The 23,840-nt window shown below is 51.4% G+C and overlaps 2 protein-coding genes across 4 annotated transcripts in view; one reads left to right on the top strand and one right to left on the bottom strand.

Annotated features, from left to right (window-relative positions):
- Nucleotides 1-7,585: 7,585 nt before the first annotated feature.
- PIGC (phosphatidylinositol glycan anchor biosynthesis class C) lies at nucleotides 7,586-10,229 on the top strand. Its single transcript, XM_075097095.1, has one exon. It carries the CDS (start codon nucleotides 8,786-8,788, stop codon nucleotides 10,109-10,111), a length of 1,326 nt encoding a protein of 441 aa, XP_074953196.1. The 5' UTR covers nucleotides 7,586-8,785; the 3' UTR covers nucleotides 10,112-10,229.
- Nucleotides 10,230-14,806: 4,577 nt separating this feature from the next.
- The window catches only part of DNM3 (dynamin 3), a 180,786-nt gene continuing 171,752 nt past the window's right edge, over nucleotides 14,807-23,840 (bottom strand). Inside the window, exon 20 of one of the 3 annotated variants that reach the window (XM_075097092.1) lies at nucleotides 14,807-14,991. In XM_075097092.1, coding sequence (XP_074953193.1) covers nucleotides 14,955-14,991 — 37 coding nt within the window. In that variant the 3' untranslated portion in view covers nucleotides 14,807-14,954. Of the gene's footprint in view, nucleotides 14,992-16,457; nucleotides 20,893-23,840 lie in introns of those variants that run through there. The other 2 variants (XM_075097090.1, XM_075097091.1) reach the window with 2 other exon arrangements.

Here is a 23,840-nt window from a genome sequence, read left to right as displayed (position 1 = left end):
TTCTCAACCACTGATAAGACGACCAGTATAATGGTAAAAAAAATTCACAGATTACCCCATCTCCCATCTGGAACCCATAATTAACCCAAAGTCCAACTGTAGGGCTACCTGGGGGCAAATATTTGCATGGGCTTCTCAAAAAGTGCTGCATGTTTGCAGCAGGGTCTTGGCTTTTCTTGACCAAATCCCAGGACGAAGCAAGTTGGTGCAGTTCCCAGGGAGGACAAGCCCTGCCGCAGGACTGAATTTAAGCCACTGTCCCCTGATGGCACATGTACCTATGTCCCCTGGGTGGGGAAGGCTCTCCATGCCTGCAGTGTTGATGCAGAGCTGCAGAAGACTGCGAACACGCAAAGCACAACGGGTTGCATCGGCAGTGGTATGAGCATCGGTCTGCTGACAGGGAATAAAAGCCAGGTCGTGGTGCTCGGAGCACTGGGCAGGGAGAGCTGGAGATGGCCACCCGAGGGGCATCTCAGTGCGGTGTTTCTGAACAGGAGGAAAGAAAAGGCGTGGCTGTTTTACTTGCAAACTGTGGGCAGTGAGGGGACACCGCTGCTTGTCCATTTCACTCCAACACTCAAATGGACCTCCGAGTGTTGTACAGGCTGTAGAGTATCTCCCAGAGATTTGGGCACTGAGGCAGTGGGGCAATGTTTGACTTCTGGAGAGACACCTGACCTTGAGTTACTCCCTAGGCCTTCGTATTTCAGCACTTTCCAGCATTTGGCTGCTGCAAGCGCTAAGCCTTCTCTCCCATTCATCCCTATCTGCTCTTTACAAAGGCTTCTTGTTTTCCCAAGTGGCTTTTCCCCCCCCCCCTTGTGATTTAATTCGCACAAACTCCTTCCTCTTCTGACTATTGATCTTGGCTCCTTACTGGTTAAAATAAAGTAAATCTTTCGTAAGCAGGTTCTGACAACGTAACTTTTGTTCGTTCCAGACACAATTTCCTGTTTAATTTCCTGACCATTTCTTACTTAGTAAAGGAAAAGCTGTAAATTGCAAGATTGCTTCAGAGAGCTTCCTCTGACTTAAAATGAACCGTTAACCACTTGCAGGAGAGAATCCAGCAAACCAGTGTAAAACTTTTTTAAAATCCTTAATTTCTTTATTTCTTTTGCAGCTCACACCAAGGGGGAAAAAGCTGTGCAACCAAAAAAAAAACACAACAAACTTTGGAATCGTTTTCCTTGCAAAACCAAACAGGAACTACTCTGCCTCCAACCAAGCTGATAATGGCTCTTTCATCACTCAGTAAAGTCTCGCTGAGATACAGGATTTTGGGGGAGGGCTACTGTGTGCAACGGTGCCAAGGAAAGGTGGGCAGCTCTCCTTTTGGCAGGCAGTGACGACGGCACACAGTGCCACTTGGCAGGGACTGTGTGACCTGGTGTAGGAGAGGGACTGCTCTGATCTCCAGCCAGCCGGCCCCAATTCCACCTGAAAGAGCCTTGAAATCTGGCACAGGTGCGTGGTGGTGCTGTCCCACGGCTCCCAAAAGCATGGACAGACGCGCGGCCAGGACTCCTGCAGCAGGCTCAGACCCCTCGTGCAGCTCTTGGGGAGCACAGCCGGGTCTGGAGAGAGATTTCCCTCTTTAGAGGCTCAAAACCTTAAAATCAAATATCTAAGTAAGATGAAGGAAATGAATTGAAATGGGAATTCCAATTTTGAAAACATTTGTATTTGGTTGGTCTGCTTAATGGGCTTCATTTGAATTTTAACTTTGGCAAGGTACAGGAGGTGAAATGATTGCTTCAGTGGGGATGCCCAGGCAGGGTGCAGCAGGAAGCCACAGCATCTCCCAGCCTTGCCTCTAGACCCCAGAGCCCCCACACAACAGAAAACACCCCTTCCCACAGCCAGTCCTTGGGAAAGGATGGAAAATGGCTTCAAGGAGAAGTGACCCACCTTCTCCTAGCCCGGCTGGCGGGCATTCAGGGTACCACCTTCAGCAGCATCTCGGCTTGATACTGTGACCCTGGTGCAGAGGCCACTGCCTGCTGCCAGCCAGAGAAGACAACACTGAGCCTAGTGCGTGGTCGGCAGCTGAGGAGCTGCTGTTGCCATCCAGGGAGGGGCTGATGCATTGGGGAAAGTCCAAATGGCTGATGGAAGCTGAGACACAGAGAATCAAAACTAATTCTGATCCCCCCTGGGAAAAGAAAAAACAAACCTCGCTACAGAAACCGAGAAATGGCAAAACTTGGTGACAGAGGTGTGAAGTTTTTTTAGGCTTTATTTCTGGGAGGGCAGTGCAGGCTGAAGCTGTCCACAAGCACCAAGGCTGAGCAGAGACGGCTAGGAAAGCACCCAGTGCAACTCAGCACTGGGTTTCCTCCACAGACCCATGCAACTTGAGGCCAAAGTGGGTAACATCACAGGCACGTGATCCGGCAGAACAGCACATCTCTGGCTTTCTCAATGCAAAACCAAAACCGAGAGGGTCCCCCTGGGGCTGGGAGGGCAGCTCTAGTGCAGCAGCACCTCCGCCAGATGCAAGCAGCGGGGGCAAGAGATGAGAAGGGCTGGCTGGACACGCACAGGGAACACCACAGGCTCAGCTGCTTCCCTTCCCCTTTTGCTGAGTACTGAAATAAACTAAATTCCCACCTGGCTCCATCCCCTCCCTGGCAGATATTTAAAAATAGGGAGGCGGGTGAGGGGGTGGCCAGTAGCAGTCACTCCTTGGGGACCCACATGCTTCCAGGGGAACATGCACGTCCTGCAGGGCCAGGCCCAGGGCGCCTTCCGTCCTATGTGTTGCAGGGAGAAGCACTGCATATGTAAAACATACCTCAGCCCCGACATCACACTGCTCTTCCCAAGCACGCGGGCACCTGCTTGGAGTCAGGAAGGAGAAGGCAGGAAGGGCTCCTGGGGCAAATATCTCCTCCAGAACTGCTGTGTTTCCAGGCTGAGGCCACGCTTTGTTGGAACAAATGCTTCTTTACTAGTCAAATGGGAAGATGAGTGCAGAGAAGGATCCTTTCGCAGCACACCAAGCTAAAGGAGTGATTTACAACCTCTTTTGACCTCTGCATGCCAATTTTTTCCCCAGCTACACTTCCTATAAAAGCCAATCTGTTTGTGTACACTGTTTCATCCAGTGTGCCCCTCCCCATATACTTCTGGCTTGCTTTGCACTTACACAGATAAAGAACAAAAATATCCCCATTGCAGACAGTAAAAAACTCATTAGGTAACTACAGGTGCCTTCACGCCTCTTGCTCCGTGTCCCAGAGCTGCAAGGGGAGGGAAGCAGCTGCCAGACAAGGCTCGGGGCAATGAAGAGCTGGCGCAGGAGAGCTGGCGTGTGGCTCCAGCAACCACCGACCTGATTACCAGCTCTCCCCACTGGTACGTTGCCTTCACCCTCTGGGCAGTTGGGTTTTTCAGTGTTTTGCCACCTGCAGCTCTTGATGCCTTTTCACCAACTGCGGCAGAGCTGGGTCAGCGTTTCACGTGCCATCCCCACACTTCAAATTCAGGGCTAAACAAAGGGGAATGCAGTCGGAAACTGGCAAAAGCTTCGTTCAGGAGCTCCAGCTCTGCTCTGCCAGGTCTTGTCAGAGCAGAAGAACTGAAGAACCTTGAAGAAGAACTTCAAGAACTGAAGACTCTCCTCACTCCCTGATTTCAGACATTTTTCACTTTCCAGCTTCCATGACAGCCCACACTCAGGTCCAACAGGCAGGTTTTTGTTTTTTACCACCCCAAGGTCTGGTTTCCTCCTTGTGTCTGTGCATTAGGGATGTGCCACATTGAGCTGAGCTTACCCAGGCAGCTGAAGTTTGGACTCGTCCTACCTTGAAGCACCCTGCAGCTGGCAAAGCACATCACTGACATCATCTTTGGCTGCAGTTTCCTAGGATTTTTTTTTTTTAAAGCAGGTTAAAAAACAAAAACATTTTCACTAGGTGGCAGCTTGACCTTCAGAGTTCCCTGGCAAAACAGGACCCTACTGACCCACTGCCCTGGAGCTGGCCAGGGACCCCAGCTGGGCCAGCTTGTCCCTATCCCTGGAGCCCAGTGGGGGCAGTGGGGAGGGCATTTTGCCACCAATCCGTGCTGACCACCAGGGAATACCAGGACCGAAGGAGACCAGTTTCGCAGCTGCCCCAGAGACCATGTCTTCCACAGGTCACGTCCCTGCAAGCGTATGCCTTTCTACATTGCATCTCTCCTCTTCCAGGTCCACAGCCCAGCTCCACGGAAGCTCCTTCAATGGCTCCCTTCAATGGGCTCAGCAAATCCCACACCTCACCCTGGCAGACATCAGTCCAGCCTGGGCTCCTCCGACCTGATCCCAGTTTTCTGGACCACTCTCTCCAGCCCTGAGGAGCCTCGCTGGGTTTCTCCAGCAGCCTCAGTACCTCCTCATCTCAGCTCATTGCCTGGGAGCATGCTAGTTTCCCCCTTTCCTAGCTGCTCTTCCTCCCTTGCCCACTGCCCTCGTTCTCCCCTACAAGCCTCCACATTTTGCCCAGCCTGTCCCCCATGCCCCTATGACGCTGCTGCAAGGGAATATGATGACTCACCAGCATTCAGGTCCTTTCTGTCCTGGGCAGGGGCCATTCACCAGGGAATACCTCCCTGGGGTCTCCAGCAAGGTCCCAGCTCACACCTTGGGGCAGGCTTCTCTCTGTAGGGTGGGTCAGGTGATATGGTGCAGAGAGGGGCGGAGAGCAGCACAGTCCTCCCTCCCAGCTGTGGCAGTGGTGGCAGCCTCTGCTGTGCTCTGGAGATGGTGTGCCTGGGACAGGGACCTCTGACACCGAAACTGGTGACATCCCTGCCAGGAGCTCCTGGTGCTCCCATGCTGTCCAGCCTTGGGATAGAGACCCACAAGGATCATGGCACACTCCCTGCCCTGGCTGCACTGCCAGCACCATGGCATGTGGTCGGGGCCAGCAGGACCTCTGCTGAGCCCATATGGGACAGAGCATCCCTCACCCCAGCTTGCAGGGAGGCTTCCTGGGTGGTGGAAGACTCTGTGGATGGCAGGAGGGCTCAAGGGTCTGGCCAGCTTCAGCCAGGTCTGGCCAGCAAGGTTGTGGGCAGGAGCTGTGCCTGAGGGGGCCCAGGAACATCCCTTGGTGGCACAGGCTGCCCACAGCAAGGGCATCTCTGCACAGGGGATGCCACTGCCAGCTCACACATTGCCACTGGCCCAGGTTCCCCTGGGACCAGGATGCAGACCTGGATCCAGGAAACTCAACCCATGCACAGGGAAGGGAGATGCTTGGGAGAGCTGGAGCAGCACTGGACTCCCCCGTGCCTGGGCACACCACTGCGGGGGACCCTGGGGCAACCAGCCCCATGTGCCCCAGCGTCCCCTCCACAGGGCTCAGCCCAGCTGTGAGGCACTGGGCTGGTGTCGTCCCACTCTGCTGGGGACTCGATAAAAAAAATCCTTAAATAGGTGATTGCAGGCAAGCAGACACAGCCCATGTTTTGGGGCCATTTAAGGTAGGAGACTGTCTCTGGGCATGGAAAAATTCAGCAGCTGGAGCTGCGCCAATCTGCCCCTGAAAAACATTCCTGCGGAGGGAGGGTTCAGCTCCAGGGTCAAAGGGATAGGCTGGGGGGATCGTTTGGCAGAGGAATGAAGCCCAAGCATCCATAGCTGTGCTCACAGGCAGCCCCATCCATCCATCCATCCCACTTCTCCAGGCCCACGGAGCGACCCAGCTCTGCTGCAGCAACCCAGGACATGCAGCACAACTCTTGCAGGCACCACTCCCAGCAGAAAGAGGGTGAGAAGGATGGAGCCCACACTGCAAGGCAGCCTGCAAAGCTGCTGGTGCCATTGCAGACTTGCAGGTGGAGCAGCCCTGTCCCCTGTGGGGTGGCACAGACAGCATGCAGGGGGTGAGTCCCAGCCAAGGGATGCACAGGATCTGTCCTCGTCTGTGCAGCCTCAGGGAAGCTCAAACCCTAAGCAGGGTGTGCTGTTTAGTTATTTCAAAGCCTGCTTCTTTGCAGCACAGGTGATGGTCCCACCCTGAGAAACAGACACACCTGGAGGCAGCCCACACCTGGAGGGTTCACCTGCGCTGGAAAGAGGAGAGTGCAATGCCCTCCATACTTTGATATTCACATATCTCCAGTGAAGGCCTAGATCAGTCCCAGCTATTTCAGTCCCAGCCTGTCACCTTTTCCAGCCTTCCTTCCCAACAGCCTTAGCAGCTTATTCAAACATTCAGAGCCCTGCAGAAACTAAACAAATCCACAGTGGGGTCCCTTTGCAAAGGGCAGGGGCAGCCAAGCCAACAGGGCCTCCACCTATATGGGGCTTGTAGTGCCATGGTGTCCAGCTCCTAACTCCTGCATTTCAGCAGAGGGTCTCACAGCACTTGCCATCTTACAGCTGCTCCAGAGGCCAGTGACACCTGGGGACACCTAATCATGAGGTGAGTGAGGTCTTGCTGCACAGAATCCAGAGTGGGAATTAAGATGCTCACAAAGGGCTTTTACATTCTCGACCTTAGCTACTGCTCATCCCTGTCAAGAGAACCCTGATGGCCACATAGCCCCAGGAGAGCTGAGGGGTGACTCCACAGCGCATGGTCCCCTCTGACAGGCAGGGACAGACGGTGACGTGGCCAGTCCCGTGGCTGGTCCTGTGGCCGGTCCCGCTAGGGCTGTTGTGCAGGCAGGTGAGTCATTCCCCTGCAAGCAAAGTCTGGGCCACCCGGGCAGGGCTGAGTTGCCCTTTGGACTGTGGGCAGTATATTCGGTTCGTACCGTGGCAGAGCACACACCGTCCCCTCCTGCCGGGACGCAGTGCCTCTGCAGCAGCCCACTGGGTTCTCCCAATGCTGAGTGGGTGCCGGGCCCTGGGGGTCTCAGCTCTGGGTTGATGCTGCCAAGGGTGCGGAGCCAGCACTGGGGTAATCCCCTTGTCCAGTGGGTGGGCACCCCATGGCGGGCTACAGCTGCTGTGCTGGCACCTCCCAGAGGGGTTTTTCTCTGCTTCTGCTGTGGCTGGCATTGGCCGGCATGGCTCAGGACGCTGTGAGTCACTGACCAGCAGCAGCCTCCCGCCTCTCCCAGCCTCTGAGGGGGACTTCGGTGGCCCACAGCAGCGGAGATTTCAAGGGGCACAAGAAGCACCCCTTGCCTCTATTCTCCCTCCTCTGGAGGGTTTCCAGATGGACCTTGGTCAGGTCTGACGTGGTCCATTGGGGCAGCATCATGCCCCAGCCCCAGCCCCAGCCCCAGCCCACTGTTCCCAGTCCCCTGAGCATCACGGTTACGTACGCTTGCAGCGAGAGCAGAGTGCTGCCCTGCCTGTGCCCATGGGAAGTGGCATCCCTCCACCGTGGTGGCCATGGCACTTCTCAGGGGTGCAGGAGGGGGTGCGCTACCCTCCAAGATTTTCTCTTGCACACCCCAGCTTTACTCGGCATCTTTGGGAGAATGACAGTTCATTTAAAATCACAAGTTCCCAGGCCCTGGGCTTCAAGGCAATGCCAGCAATCGCAGGAGCTGGCAGCGCTCCCTGTCCCTGTGGGCACTGGCTTGTGCGCATGGAGGCACATGCATGAAGGCACATGCACAGGGAAGGGGGCTTTTAGGTAGGGCAGCTAAAACCGAGTGCAGCTCCATCTTGGCTTAGAGGCTGCCGGCTTCACCCCTTGGCATGGGGTACCTGCACGGGGTGAGCAGCTGCTCCTGCCCTGCAGAGCAATTGCAATGATATGGGGCTGGGAGATGGCACTTTTTAGATGTCACTGAGAGGTGGCTCAGCCTGAGGCTCCCCCAAAGGCACACCAGCAGCATGGGGTTTACCTGCTGCTCTGCACGTATCTGGACGAGATGGGGTCCTGCTTGGAGAGTCCCCTGGGGCAGGTGCTGGATGGCTTCTGCTGGTGCAAACAGAAACATGTGAAGGCTGGTGTGGGGGAAAAACCGTCAGCTCTTTCTCCTGCTCCCACTGTGACAGGATGGCCATGAATGCCCCTTCCCAAAGCACAAACAGGGCAGTGTTCAGGGCTGCTCTACCCTGGGCTGAGGCCTCTTGGGTGAGGCCAAAGTAAGCAGCTCCTCCGCAGCAAGAACCTCTCTGGGGCTGGGAAGGCTCTGACCTGAGCACAAACAAACACACACTTGGGGAAAACACCTCTTGCCTCTGCAAAACCTCCCCTCATCCCTTTTTATTCCCTAGCCCCCTCGCTGCCAGCTAGCTCGGTTCCTTTGGCGAGGGGACGGGCAGTGCAGGAGGTGGGTGTCCCTGTACAGCCGCACTTCTCGGCCCCCGCTCAGCCGCAATTTCTCCCTTTCCTCCGCCTGCTCTGCTTCTTGAGGGTGCCAGCAGGATCAGGGAGCAGGGCAGGACTGATCTGTGAGCGGGGAAAGCTGACCTGTGCTCACAGCATCACACCCACATTCCCCGACATGGGTGCTGGAGCCTGGTTTAGCCAGAAGAGCAGGAGCCTCACTGGTCTGGGCTGGGGCGTGGGGCTTGCGACAGAGGCTGGGGTCACTTGCCAAGGAGTGAGGCCAGACACACACGGGGATGTTGGAGCACAGAAAGGAGCCGGCTAAATCGCACCGACTGGCTGTGCCCTTCTTGACGGCCGCTTAAGGAAGTTGCACTGGGGTTGCCGGAAGGTCCCCTGGGACAGCCCTTCACTACGGTGTGTGGGTGCAGCTGCTGCCGGGACCTCGGCAGAATCACCCCTCCTTCCTGTCTCCTGCAGCTGCCAGCCCGGCCGTTTTGGGGGGATAGGCAGGAGCGAGGCAGCGCCAGCAGCACCTCCACGCAAAAGCCTGCATGCCAGAAGAGGGCTGTGGCCCTCAGGGTGGCCAAATCCTGGCAAGGAGCTGGGGTTCTGCCCTGAACACGCCCCCTCCCCCACGCCAAAAGCTGGCTGCAGGGAACAGCCTGCTTGCAGGGAGCGGGGAGGGCAGCCCCGGGGTGAGCCCTCGCAGGCCTGAGGGTGCTCAGCACCGCTGCCACCCCAACCCCTCCTGCTTCCACCGGGGTTCTCCCGGCCTGAGCAGCCCGGTGCCCGGCCCCCCCCCCACCCGGCACGGCGCGGCACCCCCGCAGCTGCCGCCAGCGCCCCCAGCCGCCCGTGCGGTGCCAACGGCTCCGTTCGCCGGCGGCTCCCGCCGGCAGGTGGCGGCCCCGAGCGCCCCGGCGTCCCTTGCGCCGCCACCGGGGCCCGGCGGAGGCGGCGGCCGCAGCGGCGGGGCCCGGCGTGCCCGGCCCCGGGAGATGGGCCCGGTCCCCGGGCGGCGGTGGCAGAAGGTGCTGTACGAGCGGCAGCCCTTCCCCGACAACTACGTGGACCAGCGGTTCCTGGAGGAGCTGCGGAAGAACGTGCACGCCCGCCGGTACCAGTACAAGGCCGTCGTCTTCCAGTCGGGAGCAGTGGTGCAGCAGCTCTGCAGCGTCTGTGTCTTCGTCGTTACCTGGTGGTACATGGACGCTGGGATGCTGAGCCCGCAAGGGCTTTTCGGGGCGGCCCTGGTCTCCTCCCTGCTCGGCTATGTCCTCTTTGACGCCGTGGACGGCGGGGCCGGGCGGCGGGAGAGCGGGCGGACACGGTGGGCCGACCTGAAGAGCACGCTGGTGTTCACCGCCTTCACCTACGGCTTCTCACCGGTGCTAAAGACGCTGACGGAGTCCATCAGCACAGACACCATCTACGCCATGTCAGCTCTCATGCTTCTTGGCCATCTCATCTTCTTCGACTACGGCGCCAACGCCGCCATTGTCTCCAGCACACTGTCCCTCAACATGGCCATCTTTGCCTCCGTGTGCCTGGCCTCCCGCCTGCCTCGCTCCCTCCACGCCTTCGTCATGGTCACCTTTGCCATGCAGATCTTTGCCCTCTGGCCCATGCTGCAGAAGAAGCTGAAAGCCCAGACACCCCGATGCTACGTGGGGGTGACGGTCCTTTTCGCGCTGGCGGCACTGGCAGGGCTGGCCACCGTCTCCAGCGTGGGCGCCGTGCTCTTCGCCTCGCTGCTGCTTGCCATCTCCTGCCTCTGCCCTTACTGCCTCATCCGCCTTCAGCTGCTCAAAGACAACATCCACGGGCCGTGGGATGAGGCTGAAATCAAGGAGGACCTCTCCAGGTTCCTCATGTAGGCCTGGCCTGGGGGGTCCCTCTGCTGTGAGCAGCACAAAGGCCCTTGCCAGGGGGCAGCCCAGGGCAGAGGGAGGACACCAGCCCAATAAAGCCCCTTGCACAGCAGCAAGGACCACATTTGTGTGTGTTACCTTCAGCATCTGTTTCCAGTCCTGACCTGCTTGGTTTTGGTGAAGGAAGGAGGTGAACCCTGCAGTGTGGCCGGCCCATGCAACAGCTTGTGGTGCAGGCGAGCGGGGCGGTGCGTGCTCTGGCCATGCAGACCCGTACCTGCATTTGGGGGTGGGGTGGAGGAGGAGTCTGCATCCCCTGAGCTGAAATGCACATCTGGTTCAGATGGGCTCCATGGCACACCCATGGAGGTCTTCAGCCCCCGGGGCCTCGGTGTGTGTGGTGGGGACTGACAGCATTTCCCCGGGGGGCAGGAGGGGAAGGGGGCTTGGTGAGGGTCACAGCGGGCAGGGTGGCAGTGCACGGGGTGGCGGGTGCTGCTGGACCCACTGGACTGAGCATGAGGGTGCCTGGGATGGGTGCAGTGCAGAGCCCTGCTCACCTGCACCCTACCAGCTCACTGGTAGCCTTATGATGCTGCCAGGCACCATGTTAGTCTAAATCCTTCAGGAGAAGCAGGGGCAAGGAGGCAAGATGCCTTCCTCCCCTCTCTAACACATCACAGAGGTGGATCTGGCCTTGCTGCAGGGCCAGACCCTGAGCCAGAGGGATGGAGCTCAGCACAGGCCCCTGTGGGTGCACCCACCGGCTGGGGAGATGCCAGGCTGCTGCGACAGCAGTGGGGCACAGCAAGGTACTGTCTGGCAGCTGTCTGTCCAGCAGCCGTCAGTCTGGCACCGCACACACCGCAACAGAGGGCGCTCCTAGCAAACAAGTGCTGCTGGAGGCCAGGCCGGGACGAGCCGGCTGTGTGCCCGGAGTGCTTCCCTGGTGCTTCTCCTTTCCCTGCTCCCATCTGGGACCATCCCTTCACAGCTGGGTGCTGCTCTCGCTGCCCTGGGGAGCGGAGCCCACTGGAGCTGGCACCATGGGAGGGAAGGGATGCACACACCTGCCCCGGCCCCATCTCACAAGGATGCATTTGGCATTTGCCAGGTTTTTATGAAACTTTCCTCATTTGGAAACCCAATGCTGCGTAAGTGCAACCTTCTGCTTGATTTACCCCATCCTGTTGAGCACCAGTGTCTCACCTCAGCGAGCGGGTGCTTGCTGTGTGCTCCTTGGGCTTTCTCAGAAATGAGCAACCCCCGGCGGAGTCCCCAACACCTCCAGTGCTTTGTTACAGCTCTTGCCAAGTGTTAAATGTTGCTGTTGTCGTCATGGTGACGACTACATCTCATTTTGGTTTTAATTAAAACCTGCGGAAGTTTAGAGCCCCTGCTCCAGTCTCACAGGGAGCACAGAGTAGCCAGATGCTCACAGTCAAGACGACATTTTTTAGTTCTTTGGAAAGAAGGCTATTTTTTCACAGGGAGGTTTCCCAGAAAGCTGCTCACTGAGGGGGAGGCCCCATCGCGCGCTGGGCTAATGCCATTGTAACGCTCCCATCCAAAGCCGATTCACAGGCTCCATCCGTAGAACAAGACCTGAGTATAAATGAAAAGTAAATAAAATCTAGCCTGCCTGGTGCCTGTTGTTAATGTCTATCACAGTAGACACTACAAGAAAGAGTTTCTGCTGCACCCATTCCCCCAAGAAGAAATATTTCTCCAAAAAATACTCTCCCCAGATTTAGACTCTTAAAACCAGCTCTGGATTAGGAAAAGTGCAAACATCAACTACCCAGACATTCCAGGTGGAAACAGGAAGAGACTGTCACCATCACCTCAGCCACAACTGGAACCCAGTGGATCACCTATGCAGATCCCTGGGCTTCAACTGGTGCAGCAGGCTCTGCTTGCCCAGCTCCAGGCAGGATGCAGGATGGGTCCTGTCCAGCCTGCTGTAGGCAGTTTCATCCCTGCCCACAGTCCCAAGCCTCTGCTCTGCCCAGGTCTTTCCCTTCACCTCCTCCTTAGCCTCAGTCCTTGCCCAGAGATCCCCTGGGGAAAGGCTTAGCCCTCCCCTTAGCTTGCCCACACAGATACCCTGCTCTCCCTAACCTAGGAGCTGAAAATATAAAGCCCAGTCCATGCCCTGGCTGCATAAAGGGACTTTGCAGGAGGGCAAATGCAAGAGAAAGCCAGGGAGAGGAGTGGAGGAGATGCAAAGGCCAGGCAAAGTTTGCTGCTGAAGTGAAGATGCTGAATAAATGGCCATTATGACTATGTCTCCATGCCTGAGGTCAGAATATCCTCTACAGAACAAAATTTTGCCGTAACTCTACGCCCAGCTCAGCAGTAGAGCTGGATGCCCTTTGAGCATTTGCTACCTGAGTGTACAGTTCTGTGGCTTCTCTGATGAAGCCCACGCTGAGACCAAAGAAATAGGTCCTTCTCAGTTTGTACGCAACCAAACCATCAACCACCAACTCTAAAGAGTTAAATGTTATTTTGCATTCCAAGGAAGTGCAGTTTCTCTTAAGTTTCCAAGTCCACAGAGACTGAGTACTTCAATGGGACATTTTCTTTTGATTTGAAGCTGGCCAAATGTGCGTAATTGTAAAGTGGCTGGGGATAAGCCTTGCTCCTGGGGGAGCCGCGGCCACGTGCCGTCTGGAATCTCCATCTACAGCCTCTGCTGCAGGGAAAGGCAAGCGTCAGCCACCCACACCATGCTGTCAGGGGCCTGCGGCCCTCCCCACGTGGGAGACTGGATCTGGGAAGCCTGGAAAGAGTGAAGCGTTAGCCTTTGAAGGTAAGATCTTTATATGTCTTCAATTCCCACAGTAATCACTAAGCTTTTCTCAGCTTTGTGATGTGAGAGGCAACAGCAACAATGAGAACGATCAGGAAACCAAAATAGGATTTTGGTCTTAACCTATCCATTGAAATACAGCCTAGGACGCACAATGCTACCAGCTGGTGCAGCACCCTTAGCCTTCTCCACCTGGGCACGGAACGTATACCATTGCAGGGTGGAAATAGCACAGACAAGGTTAAACAGCTTCTTCAAAAAGTCATCCTGTGAGTTGATGCTAAAGAACATGCCAAGGTTTCCCACCACACCAATACCTTTTTCTTTCTACTTAGGAGATTTTAGGAATAGCTACCAGAAAACCATGAAGTTGGGATTCCTATTTCCAACAGTATTTTTCATCAAATATTTCAGAAGAAGGTAAAGATTTCTGTGAAAGGTTTAACACCATAAAATGCCCCAAGAAAGAAGTTTGTGCCTTACAGACTAATGCATGGAAGTTGGCTGGTAGCTAGGACAGTAGCAGCTCCTGGTTGGGGTGCTGTAGGTGAGGCCATACAACTAAAGTGTCGGCCACATTTTGTTTGTTGTTGGTTCATCTGTTGGTACCCCAGAGGGAACCATTTTTTGAACAACCTAGAAAAAAAGCAGCTTGTGAAATTCAGCCTGTTCCCATTCCCTCTTACCTGAGAGGTGAAGCATGGCAACCTTCTTAAGAGCTTGCTGGGTACACACACTGTCTCGTCTGTAGTAGTCATCCTGAAAATACACAGTTCCTGAACTCTGTTGACCTTTTTTTTGCCTCAGTACCTGCAAGCAGTGAGTTCCACAGATGAAAGATGTGGCCAGTCTAAGCTCCCATCCTCATTCCGTACTCTGGGGACAGTTGTGTTCTTGGGACTCTTAGAAGCCTCCATTTCTCCCTTTTCCCAGGGTGCTGGGAAGCACCTTGCCCATCGCCATACTCTTTCCAGCTCCAGCAATTTCTAGTTTAGCACATGCAGTTCAAAGGTCTAGCAGGAATCATTATTTATCTCCCTCTCCTAACAATTGCTGTACTCGGCTTTCATCCTCACTGCTTCCCATCTGACTTTCTGGCACCAGGGAATGAGGACAACACACCGCTGCAGCTCCCTCTCACCATCAACTTCCTACTGCAGAGGAAAGTCTTGTTTCTCCCCCTTAAACAAAGAGCTGGAGTCCCAATGCAGTGTCGTACCTCCAGTTTGTAACTGTTAGTTGCAATGATTTGTAAGACATCAGTTCTTTGTTTTCATATGAGAAAAAAAGTCAACAAAACCACATCAATTTTCCCTTTTTTAGACTTACGCCTCATATACTTCTCTGGCACCCCAACCAAGCACGAAACGTTAAAACCCAGATTTTCTCTCTCCCATAGGGACAGACACATTTGGAGTCCCAGAGGTAGCTCCTTACAGCTATTTGAGCTCAGATGCTCCAAGGAGGTTGGCTCGCAAGGAATTCAGATGTTTCATTTGAAAAAAATGGCCAGAGCAGCTGTGATTTATTTATAATAGTGCAGATTCATCAGTGGAGAGGCTGCTGCAGTCTTCTCTGACTTTCCACTCTGCACACAGTCAGGTGCTGCTGCTGGTGTGTTAGGCACCTTTGAGGGCTCTTTGTTGTTAAAGAAACTGGCTACTCTTCTTCCGCTAATGCTAAGCCAAAGCCATTTACACAGAGCTATCCTGGTGGTTAATGAATTCAGAAGCAGTGGTAGAATCCCAGCAAAACATCCCTCCTTCCACCACCTCGGAGGGTGGGAGTCTCCACAGAGCCCAGGCAATTGCTTCCGTGGGGTGTAATGGCTCCATCTGAGAAAGAGTGGGTAGACTCTTCAGTAAGAAAACCAGCACACATTTGTTTTGTAGTCAGAATTTTTATTTTCTTTATATCCAGGCTTATCATTGACATCTGAAAATAAACTCTTTCATTTACAAATAGGCTAGTGCAATTAAAGATAATTTCGGACAAAAAAAAAAGATTGCATGTAACAAAAAAGAAATGCATGTGTTAGGACGATCTTCCTGGAACAGCTGGTGGAGGTCGCCTAGGAAAAAGACAAAAAATAACCCAAAATTCACAGGGAGGGGAGGAGAAGAGATTTAAAACAAAAAGTCAAGATACAATAAAATGAGTCATAGGCAAAATTATCTTAATAAAATGGGTTAAGAGAAAAAGTCACAGAACACGCACATTAAGGAAAAGAGCAAGAGCAAGATTAGAATCAGCTGGCTCTCAGCACAGCCTTGGCTTTCATCCTCACCACTTCCATCTGACTTGCTGGCACCAGGGAACGAGGACAATGACATCACAAGTGTGGAGGTCACTGGTCACAGGCTTTCTAATTTTCTTGCAGCAAATAATATCCTCTGGGAGAACTTTTCCCCAGCCAACCTTAAAATCTGCACCACTATCTGTTTCAAACACTCTTCCTGGAGTAGACCTTGTAAAAGTCAGATTCTGATGAAACTGGGAATGATCAAACAAGATGGGTATACGGGCTGGATTGGGGTATCTGGAGGGCACTTTGCTGGGAAAGGTTGAAAACATGAGTGATGGCGGTGGGATGGATCTATTGCCACCCCTAGCAGGAGAGACCCTTGGCAGCTGATGGCTCAGTGCAGCGGTTAGAGAAGAGCTGGTGCTCATCCTGTTACCCAGCATACTGCACTGACCTGTCTCCGACCAACGTGCTGGGAACTAAACTCATACAGGGGTACGTAATGTACTCCGGCCACATGGGACACATGTGACACTGCTGTTTACAGAGGGGGAGCGCACAGACTGCCTCAGGCACAGCCATTAAAGACTAATTAAAAAAAAAAAAAAAATCTCCGAAATGTAACCGCAAACATGTACAACGGGGATGTTGCCGCTTTGCGCATCCCACCTTTTGCTCTTCCCTTTCCCAAAACCTGTCTGTGGACCAACGTAGTGACTGTTGCACTCAGAGAGAAACATCCTCTCCTGTGGGCAGCTGTTGTGCTTGTTGTGCCATAGAGACCATCTCCTCTGAGCACCGATCCAGTTAGTTGGCTCATACTGATCTGAAAGAGCACCTGAGTCATCAAGACATCTGCACATTCGTACAAAACCACTTTAGGGGGAAAACCTTTCCAGACACAATGCATACATGTGCATAGTTTTACTCCAGCTCCTGGTCTGGAGAACTCAGTCTGGCCTTCGGCTCAGTGCTGAATCTTCCCACAAAACATGCCTTCCCTGACAATGAAATGAATACCAGGTATGGCTTGAAAAACAGTCACCTGTTTCCCAGCAAAAGATCTCTGCAGCGCTCCAAGCCCCTTGCAGGGCAGCAGGCCGAATGCTTCCCATGGGTTACTTCTCCCCCTTCTCCCCTTTTAATTATATCTCCAGTGATGTCAATGCAACATGCATCTCTGATAAATCCTCACTGCAGCCCTAACAGAGGTGGAGCGCAGCATGCTGAGACGATGGTATGAGAGACAGAAGACCGCTCATGTGCATCCAAAAAGTAATAATAAAAGCCCATCAAGAGTTACAGTTTATTTCAGATTCAGAAATGCAGCATAACATTTTTACAGCAGGTATATGCGATGCTCAGTAATGACCATGGTTTCAGGAATCAACTTGCTGTGCTCAAAGGTCAACACCAAGAACCATTTACAGATTATGAAACCAAAGGCAGATGTTTTGGCTCACATGAAGTAGGGCATTCACATAGAGAGCAAAATTCAGAAAGAAATGAAGCGTTTGCTTCTTACGAAAAGAAGTCATCGTTTACACCATCCTGGAAAAGTAAAGAGACAGGCTTTACACTGGTTACTGCAACAGCTGACAAGATGGGACAAATCATATATCAAGCAAGAGTGGAGGGCTGTCTGGACGGGAGGAGCCATCGGTATCAGCTCGCCTGCAGACAAAGCAAGAGGAAAGACAGGCAGAGTAACATTCATTTACACAAGGGAGCTGTTCTGCTAGAGCCTGGGGAGGAGGTTCAGCGCCGCAGCGGGAGGAACTGTGCCGTAAGCATACCGGGAAGTTGGATGCCTCCCCAGCGTCACAGGTGCAGCACAGGTCTGCTTTGAATTCAGGAGATTTGGACTATTTTAAGACAGAAAGACAGAACTACCCAGTAATCTCAGTATGGTGTATACACATTGTTTAGTGTAGCTGTCTGCAACAGAGAGTATAATATTTTCTATGTTATGCTTTAACATGAGATGCCATAACCTATAATGTATCTCCTTTAATATAATAAATAATCTACTTTTATGAGGCTTACTCAGAAAATGCAACAAGATCAGCAATAAAATAAACACACATTAACTATGTACATAAGCCTTTTCATTGAACAATACAATCTTTTTAATCCTAACACAAGATCCCTTGAGATTAAAGACCGAGAGCTATTTATGGCATGTGCAAGCTATTCAGCTGTTGGTCAGCCGTGATGAGGTGAGGAGGAACATGCTCTCTCCGCAGAGACCCAGGCTTAGCCTAAATGCAATACTAAATGAGTGTCCTCCTGAAACTTTGCCACCTACACCACTGGCTAATTACACACCTCATATAAGATCAGAAACCCTGCTGTTGCTTAATGGGAGTCTCCACTGCTCCCTGACAATCTTCTGAGCTTTGCCAGAGGGAATCAAAGAAAGGGAGAGCAACCCACGCTTCTGAGACGCGGGAGTTCAGGCTTAGTTCACCGTGTGTAAGGGTGTCTGCAGAGAGGGCAGCGGCCAGTTGGAGGTAGCCAGTCCCCTCCAGCAGATCCATAGGGTGCTCGTCCTGCTGTCCTTCAGGCATGGAACGAGTTGCTGCCAAGGCTGCTCCTCTGAGAACTAGGGACAGGAGAGACACAACTCGCCAGCATCAAGAGCAAGCAGGACAAACAAACCCGTTCCAGGCACTGTACAGCAGGAGGAAATGGGCCATGGTTGGGAGGGCAGTACTGACTCAATTGCGTACGGCAATTTCTTGAGAAGCATTTAGCATTTTTCCTAGAAACAACAATTTTATGTAGTTCATTCTGAAAAGTGTATATGCAAGAGGTAAAATCATCAGACTCTGGATTTGTGCTCAAGGTTAATTATTAACCTGCACACCTACAAGTGTTGCATTTTGGGCACAGGGCCAGATTTAGATGTGATCTGAATGAGGATGCAGAGGGAGGAAGGGCTGTGCAGCTGTGTTCCACGACCTCAACATCAAGTGCAGAACCAGATGGTGCTGACTGTGGGGCCACAGGCGCCTCCACTGCCTCTTCCTCCTCTTTCGGGTAAATCTACCCTTGGGAGCTTCATTTACAATTCAGGACTACTGCTGAGAAATACAATTTCTTGGGGGGCAGAGTTAAGGACAGTGCTGAATCGTGCTACCTACTTCTTTACACTTGACAGAAAGAGTCATCAAAGTAAATTAAGTACAGAGGCTTTAAAAACATGTTTTTAGGCCATGATCTATGTCATCTAATTGAGGTTCCTAACTTGCTGGCATTACCACCCTCATCTCCCATGCAGCCACACCAGTCTGAATCACCTTCTGGAGGCGCTGCCTCTTCCCACTGAACAAAGGGAACACTGGACAACTACACCAAGTGCTTGGGGTATGGTGAGATTAACCCAGACCACAGCCTTGCAGTATCACTGAATAAATATCAAAATTTGGGGTTCAAGTGACTTTCTGCGGCTGAGGCACTAGGCCTGGCTTTCCATCAGCAGGCAGCTGCCAGTCAGTAACAGAGAGTTCTGATAAACTATATACAGGATTGCTGGCTAGGCAACAGCATGGACTACTATTACCATTTATAAAAATACAATAGATGCATTGCACGTTACAGCAGAGCACGCTACACAGTGGAAAACTGTGTAGGACATGAGAAAAATAATCAAAATATGGGGATTTTTTTGTAATGAAAGTTAGTATGACTGTAGTTGGGATTGTAACCTTTTTTTTTCCTTGAAAACTGTTCCTGTGCACTTGGCGTTGGAGATCTGGGCCTGTTCTCCAAACAACCACCATCCACTTAAGCAATCTTCTGAGATCACCAAGATGCTGGTGTTCTGACAAACTCCATCTTCACTGTGCTTCAAATGTTGACCTCTAGACTCCCCAGGTGTGTCACAAGTATGAGGCTGACAGGAAATTAAAGTTAAGCTAACATACAAATCATGATGCTTTCCCAAGCTCGTCTCTCTTATGCAAGCTGAAACACGATTTGCTTCAGTGGTGAGCACAACTAATCAGCAGTCTGGGAATACTTAATAGGCTAAATCCCCATTTGTTGTGGCTCTTTGATTGGATTCTTCCTAACCATGGGGACACAGCATACTGGGGCCCTCCATGCAGTCTCAGTAAATGAATGTATTAGACCAATTATACTAGGGGACTTTGAAACCACCAGTTGATTTGCCTGGGGATCTGTAACCATAGTTGTAATAACAGCAATTAATATTTTCTGAAGAAATGAGGCCAAATTCATCTCTAGTTTAATTCTGTTAACTCAGTAAGTTTTAAGCTGTAAGGGTGACACTGACCCAAAGTGTTTAAAGTGAAGTAATGCAGTTAAGACAAAAGGTTTTTATAACACATTCATATATAATGTGCAAAACAGCAGGCAGAGAGGACCTCTGCAAGTGAACATCTACCAAAATAATCCATTGCCAAGATGCAGAGCTGAGTACTTCTCAGTACCTAGTTGGATAAAGCGACCCTAATCTGAGGTGTGCAGGACTTCAAGTGATGCAAAGATAAAATCTTTATACAGGGGGCGTAGTAGAATTTTATCAACTGGTGTAAGAAAATATCTCAAATCCAAACTGGACTTGGAAAGCTCAGGTGCAAATCTAGGTCAGAGCTCTGTGAATTGGCTCGCACAGTGGGCAGAGGAGCGTCAGCCCATTTACAGCTATTCATATATCTATATCTGTATCTGTATCTTATCTCCTTCTGTTTCACAAAAGGACCAAAAGCAACACTTAGTTCTCTGGATCCTGCCGTGCAGTACATTCACCTTATTACATGCACTCACATACCCCCAAGACTTCCCGTGAGTTCAGTGGGAGTACAAGTGTGAGCAAGCACTAGTAGAGGACAAAACAAACTGGCACACACTGCTCTGTCATGTACTGGCTCTTCAAACTGCCCTTTCACATTCTTCCTGCAGGGTGAGACGGCTCCACAAGGAGCCCTGTAAGCTGGGCAGTGCAGCCTGCTCCTAACCAACCACCCAGCCAACTTTGCATGTCAGCTGTCAATGTGGAAATAAAGTAAAACACGCATTGTCCCATATACACCCTTCTTGTTTAACAACATTCCTTAAAAACTAGACTTCGGATAAGGATAAATTATAGGAGAAGCAGCCATCCAGCAAGGTTCTTGCATGGAAGACATGGAAGTGTGGGGCCTTCAGAAGAGCTTGGTAAGAAACCACATTGCTTTGCTTTTCCCAGTTTAGCCATTAAAAGAGAAAATGGGCATAACTGTGTAATTCCAAATGACAGAAAACCTGAAAGGTACAAATATAAGCAAGACTCCTTTCACATAAGAGGTAAAAAATGAAGCAGATTAAATCAACATGTGCACAAATGCACACAAAGTCAAGCCCTCCATTTGCTGTACAGGACTGTGAGCACAGTTGCCTGGGTGAAGAAATGGGTCAGTAAGTTAGCTAACATCAGCTATTGCAAAAGGAGAAGTCAAGGCAGCACAGACCTTCCCAAAACATTTAAGACCTCATAAACAATGTAGAATGGACAGAGAGTATATCAGTAAAATAGGTTACTTGCCTATAGATGTCCATACATGCGACTATACATTGGTTATTGCAACAGTTATCAAGCAATTTGCTTCCACATATTTGGTTAACAACGACTAACATGCCAGAAACTTCTTTTAGTCTAACAGGGATGAATCTAATGGACGAATTACAGTGGGACGAGTAGGTGAAGGGGGTGGTCTTCGACTGGAGAGAAAGAGAGAAGAAACAATAAGCACAAACACTGAGAACAAACCTCGCACCTCTTGCTGTCACTACATTAACATGCACATGCTCCTAAACACAACAATCTTACTCCCACGTACACTGAAGCATAACAGCCCTAAGCGTCCACAGTACGGAAGAACGCGATGGGTTTGCCACGTGCATACCATGCCTTAGCCCCTCTCATGCGTCGGACAGCTCTTCTCTGCAGTCCACAGCCTGGGTATTCTCTGAACACAGCTGCCTTCTTGTGCCACAGAAACTATCAGGGGAGGATTATTATTCCTGTTTTTTCAGGGATCAGTCCCAGCCTGGACAGCCACAGAGCGGACATACAGCCATGTTTCAGAGTGGCCAGCTGGATTTGGTAAGACAGCCTGCAGCAACTTCAGCTGCTGTTTGCAGAAGCAGAAAAACCTGCAGCTTCTTGCACAGCTGGGCCAACAGAAGCCGCACCAATATGCCTGAATAAGGCACAAATTTTAAGCTTTATATCTATGGCCGCTTATGGAAATACTAGCCGTGGCTATGGCTTCTGGATTCACTCATTTATCACTAATGCATTCCTCTATCAATTCAGTAACTGCTACAAGATTCCCAGATGTTTTGGGGAAGGCTTATGGGTCTTTATTTCCCTGTTTCAAATGGCTGATTCAGCACAGGCTCCTGTGAATTGCAGACCTGTGCATTTCAATTTGGACTGCACCATCACTGATAAGAGACCACAGTGCAAGAGTTAGCAGCAGTGCAATCCCCAAGCGCGTTCCACCTGCAGCCCAGGCTGAGCAGGGGTAGTCCAGGCTGAGACCTTCCCCTCCCTCACTTTATCCAAGGATGACACACCAACTCTGCTGGAATCGTAGACAGATTCTCTCTGGTAGCTACGTAATTGCCTTTTATGTTTTTGTGTGTATTTAGGGTAGCTGGTCCATATTGGTGCTGTGTGGAGATAACTCCATCAGCTTAGTTACAAAGACTACTTGGGCTAAAACACCCCACCACTGAGCAAAACCTGTGCAGAATCTGAGATGACAATACCTGTTTGGCCTCCAGCGCCTGCACTAGCTCAGACGGTTCTGCCTGGCACTGCATTGTGCTGTATAAATATAATAGACTGCTCCTCACAGCCAGCCTGCTCCCCTAGCTAGCTATCCAGCACCCTCCAGCAGTGTTTTGTTGCTGCAGTTATTCCAATCCATCTTACACAGTGGTTTTGCTCCCCATTTTTCTTTAACAGGAAGTACCAGCTCTCTCTTTATTCCTTAACCCAGCCCAGATCACCACAAGAGCGTATAGCTACTCTGAGAGAGGCATGAACCCAGGGTTCTAACAAGGTGGGGAGCTGAGGGCTCTTTAGTTCCCATCCAGCCTCAGCAGACTTCATTAATGGCCAGGACAAATCATACAGCCCTGTGTAACATTGCCCTCCACCTGTGAAAGTAGGAACAGTTCCTGCCTCTGAAGATCACAAAGGAAATATGTCTCATTCCGTTAAAGCTAAATAGAAGATGAAAAGAATGTAACAATGTGTTAATCTTCTTTGAACTGGAACATAATATCTGAGACAAATTTACACTTGACAAAAAAAGTCTCGCTTGGCTCAAACTGCATCTTGTATTACAATATTCTCTTTTGGTGAAGAAATGAGAATTTTAATCCCTAACATGCAACAAATAGAAAATACGCCAACTGAAGCATTCAAGTAAATCAACAAGCTAAAAAAATAGGCAAAACATAATTTCTTCATGGTGTATTTTTCTTACAGAAAAAACGTTACTGTTAACTATTGTTTCTTGTGTTGCTCCAGTGTAGGTCTTCTGGACCCATTTCCAAAATTTGTAGTTTCATAAAGAACCACTTCTAAGGCTCTGCATTTCTGTTGGGTTGCATTAAATTATTCCTTTGTTGAAATGCCTCACATTGCATTGTTTAGCGCTTACTGAAAACATTGTATCATGTGTATACAATTTACAAACAAGAGAAAATGCATACAGCTGTCTCCATATCAAATTTAAAAGATACAAGCCCAAGCATGCATTTTAATAGTGGGTTGAATGCAGCACACTGGATTCAAATAATGTAATTTAGTCAAATTGCTATTTAGCCCAGCAGGATCAGAAACTGGAGAGCACAGTGGGAAGACTTCCTGGATATAAACAGTCAAACCAAACCTGAACCAAAATCAGGTTTGACTCCATTTCCTCCTTGGACCAGAGCTGTTATTGCACCCTGACCACGATTTGGAATTTTCATTCAAGCCCATTCCAGACTTGAACAGAAAAGTCTCCCAGCAGGCTCTCGTGTCCACTCCAGAGTACCACTTCAACTAGAAGCTGACAGCCCCAAGGGGACCCTCTCTGACAAGGTGCCACTGCAAGGGCCTGGGGCACAGTGCCATGCTGCAGCCTCTCTCCCCTCACCCCACATGCAGCGGGCAGAGCCACGCCAGCCACCTTCTCCCTGCAGCACTACCCAACAGGCAGGTCTGCTCAGCGAGGCGACCCCTCAGCCCGAGCTCTCCCCCACCAATCTCCACTGTGAATACCTCTTGGTGGAGGCACATGCGTGTGCCAGGGATGCTCTGCATACACACCCTTACATGTGTTTTCCTAGTGAGGACAGGCAGGGACATATGTGAGGAAGAGGCAGACCTCTCCTTAGCTCCAGCTCCTCTCCTCTGCCCCTGTGCTGGTGCTGCATTGCTCCCATGCAGTTGCACAGGACTTCCTTCCAGCTCCTTAACCCCACACACCATGATTTGGAGAGTGGGAGCTGCACCCTGGAAATCAGACGTGCCTTCCAGAGTAGTGGCAGATATTTAGGAAAATGCAGCACTTGGGAAAAGATGTGCAAAAGCACCATTCAACTCTAGACCTGCTGCTGACAGTCTCCTGGGCAGTCTCTGGTTCCGTGTGCTGGTAATGTAGGAA

The sequence above is a fragment of the Phalacrocorax aristotelis genome, chromosome 6, assembly GCF_949628215.1.
Source record: "Phalacrocorax aristotelis chromosome 6, bGulAri2.1, whole genome shotgun sequence".
NCBI classification, from domain to species: Eukaryota; Metazoa; Chordata; class Aves; order Suliformes; family Phalacrocoracidae; genus Phalacrocorax; species Phalacrocorax aristotelis.
This window is presented reverse-complemented; position numbering and strand designations above follow the sequence as displayed.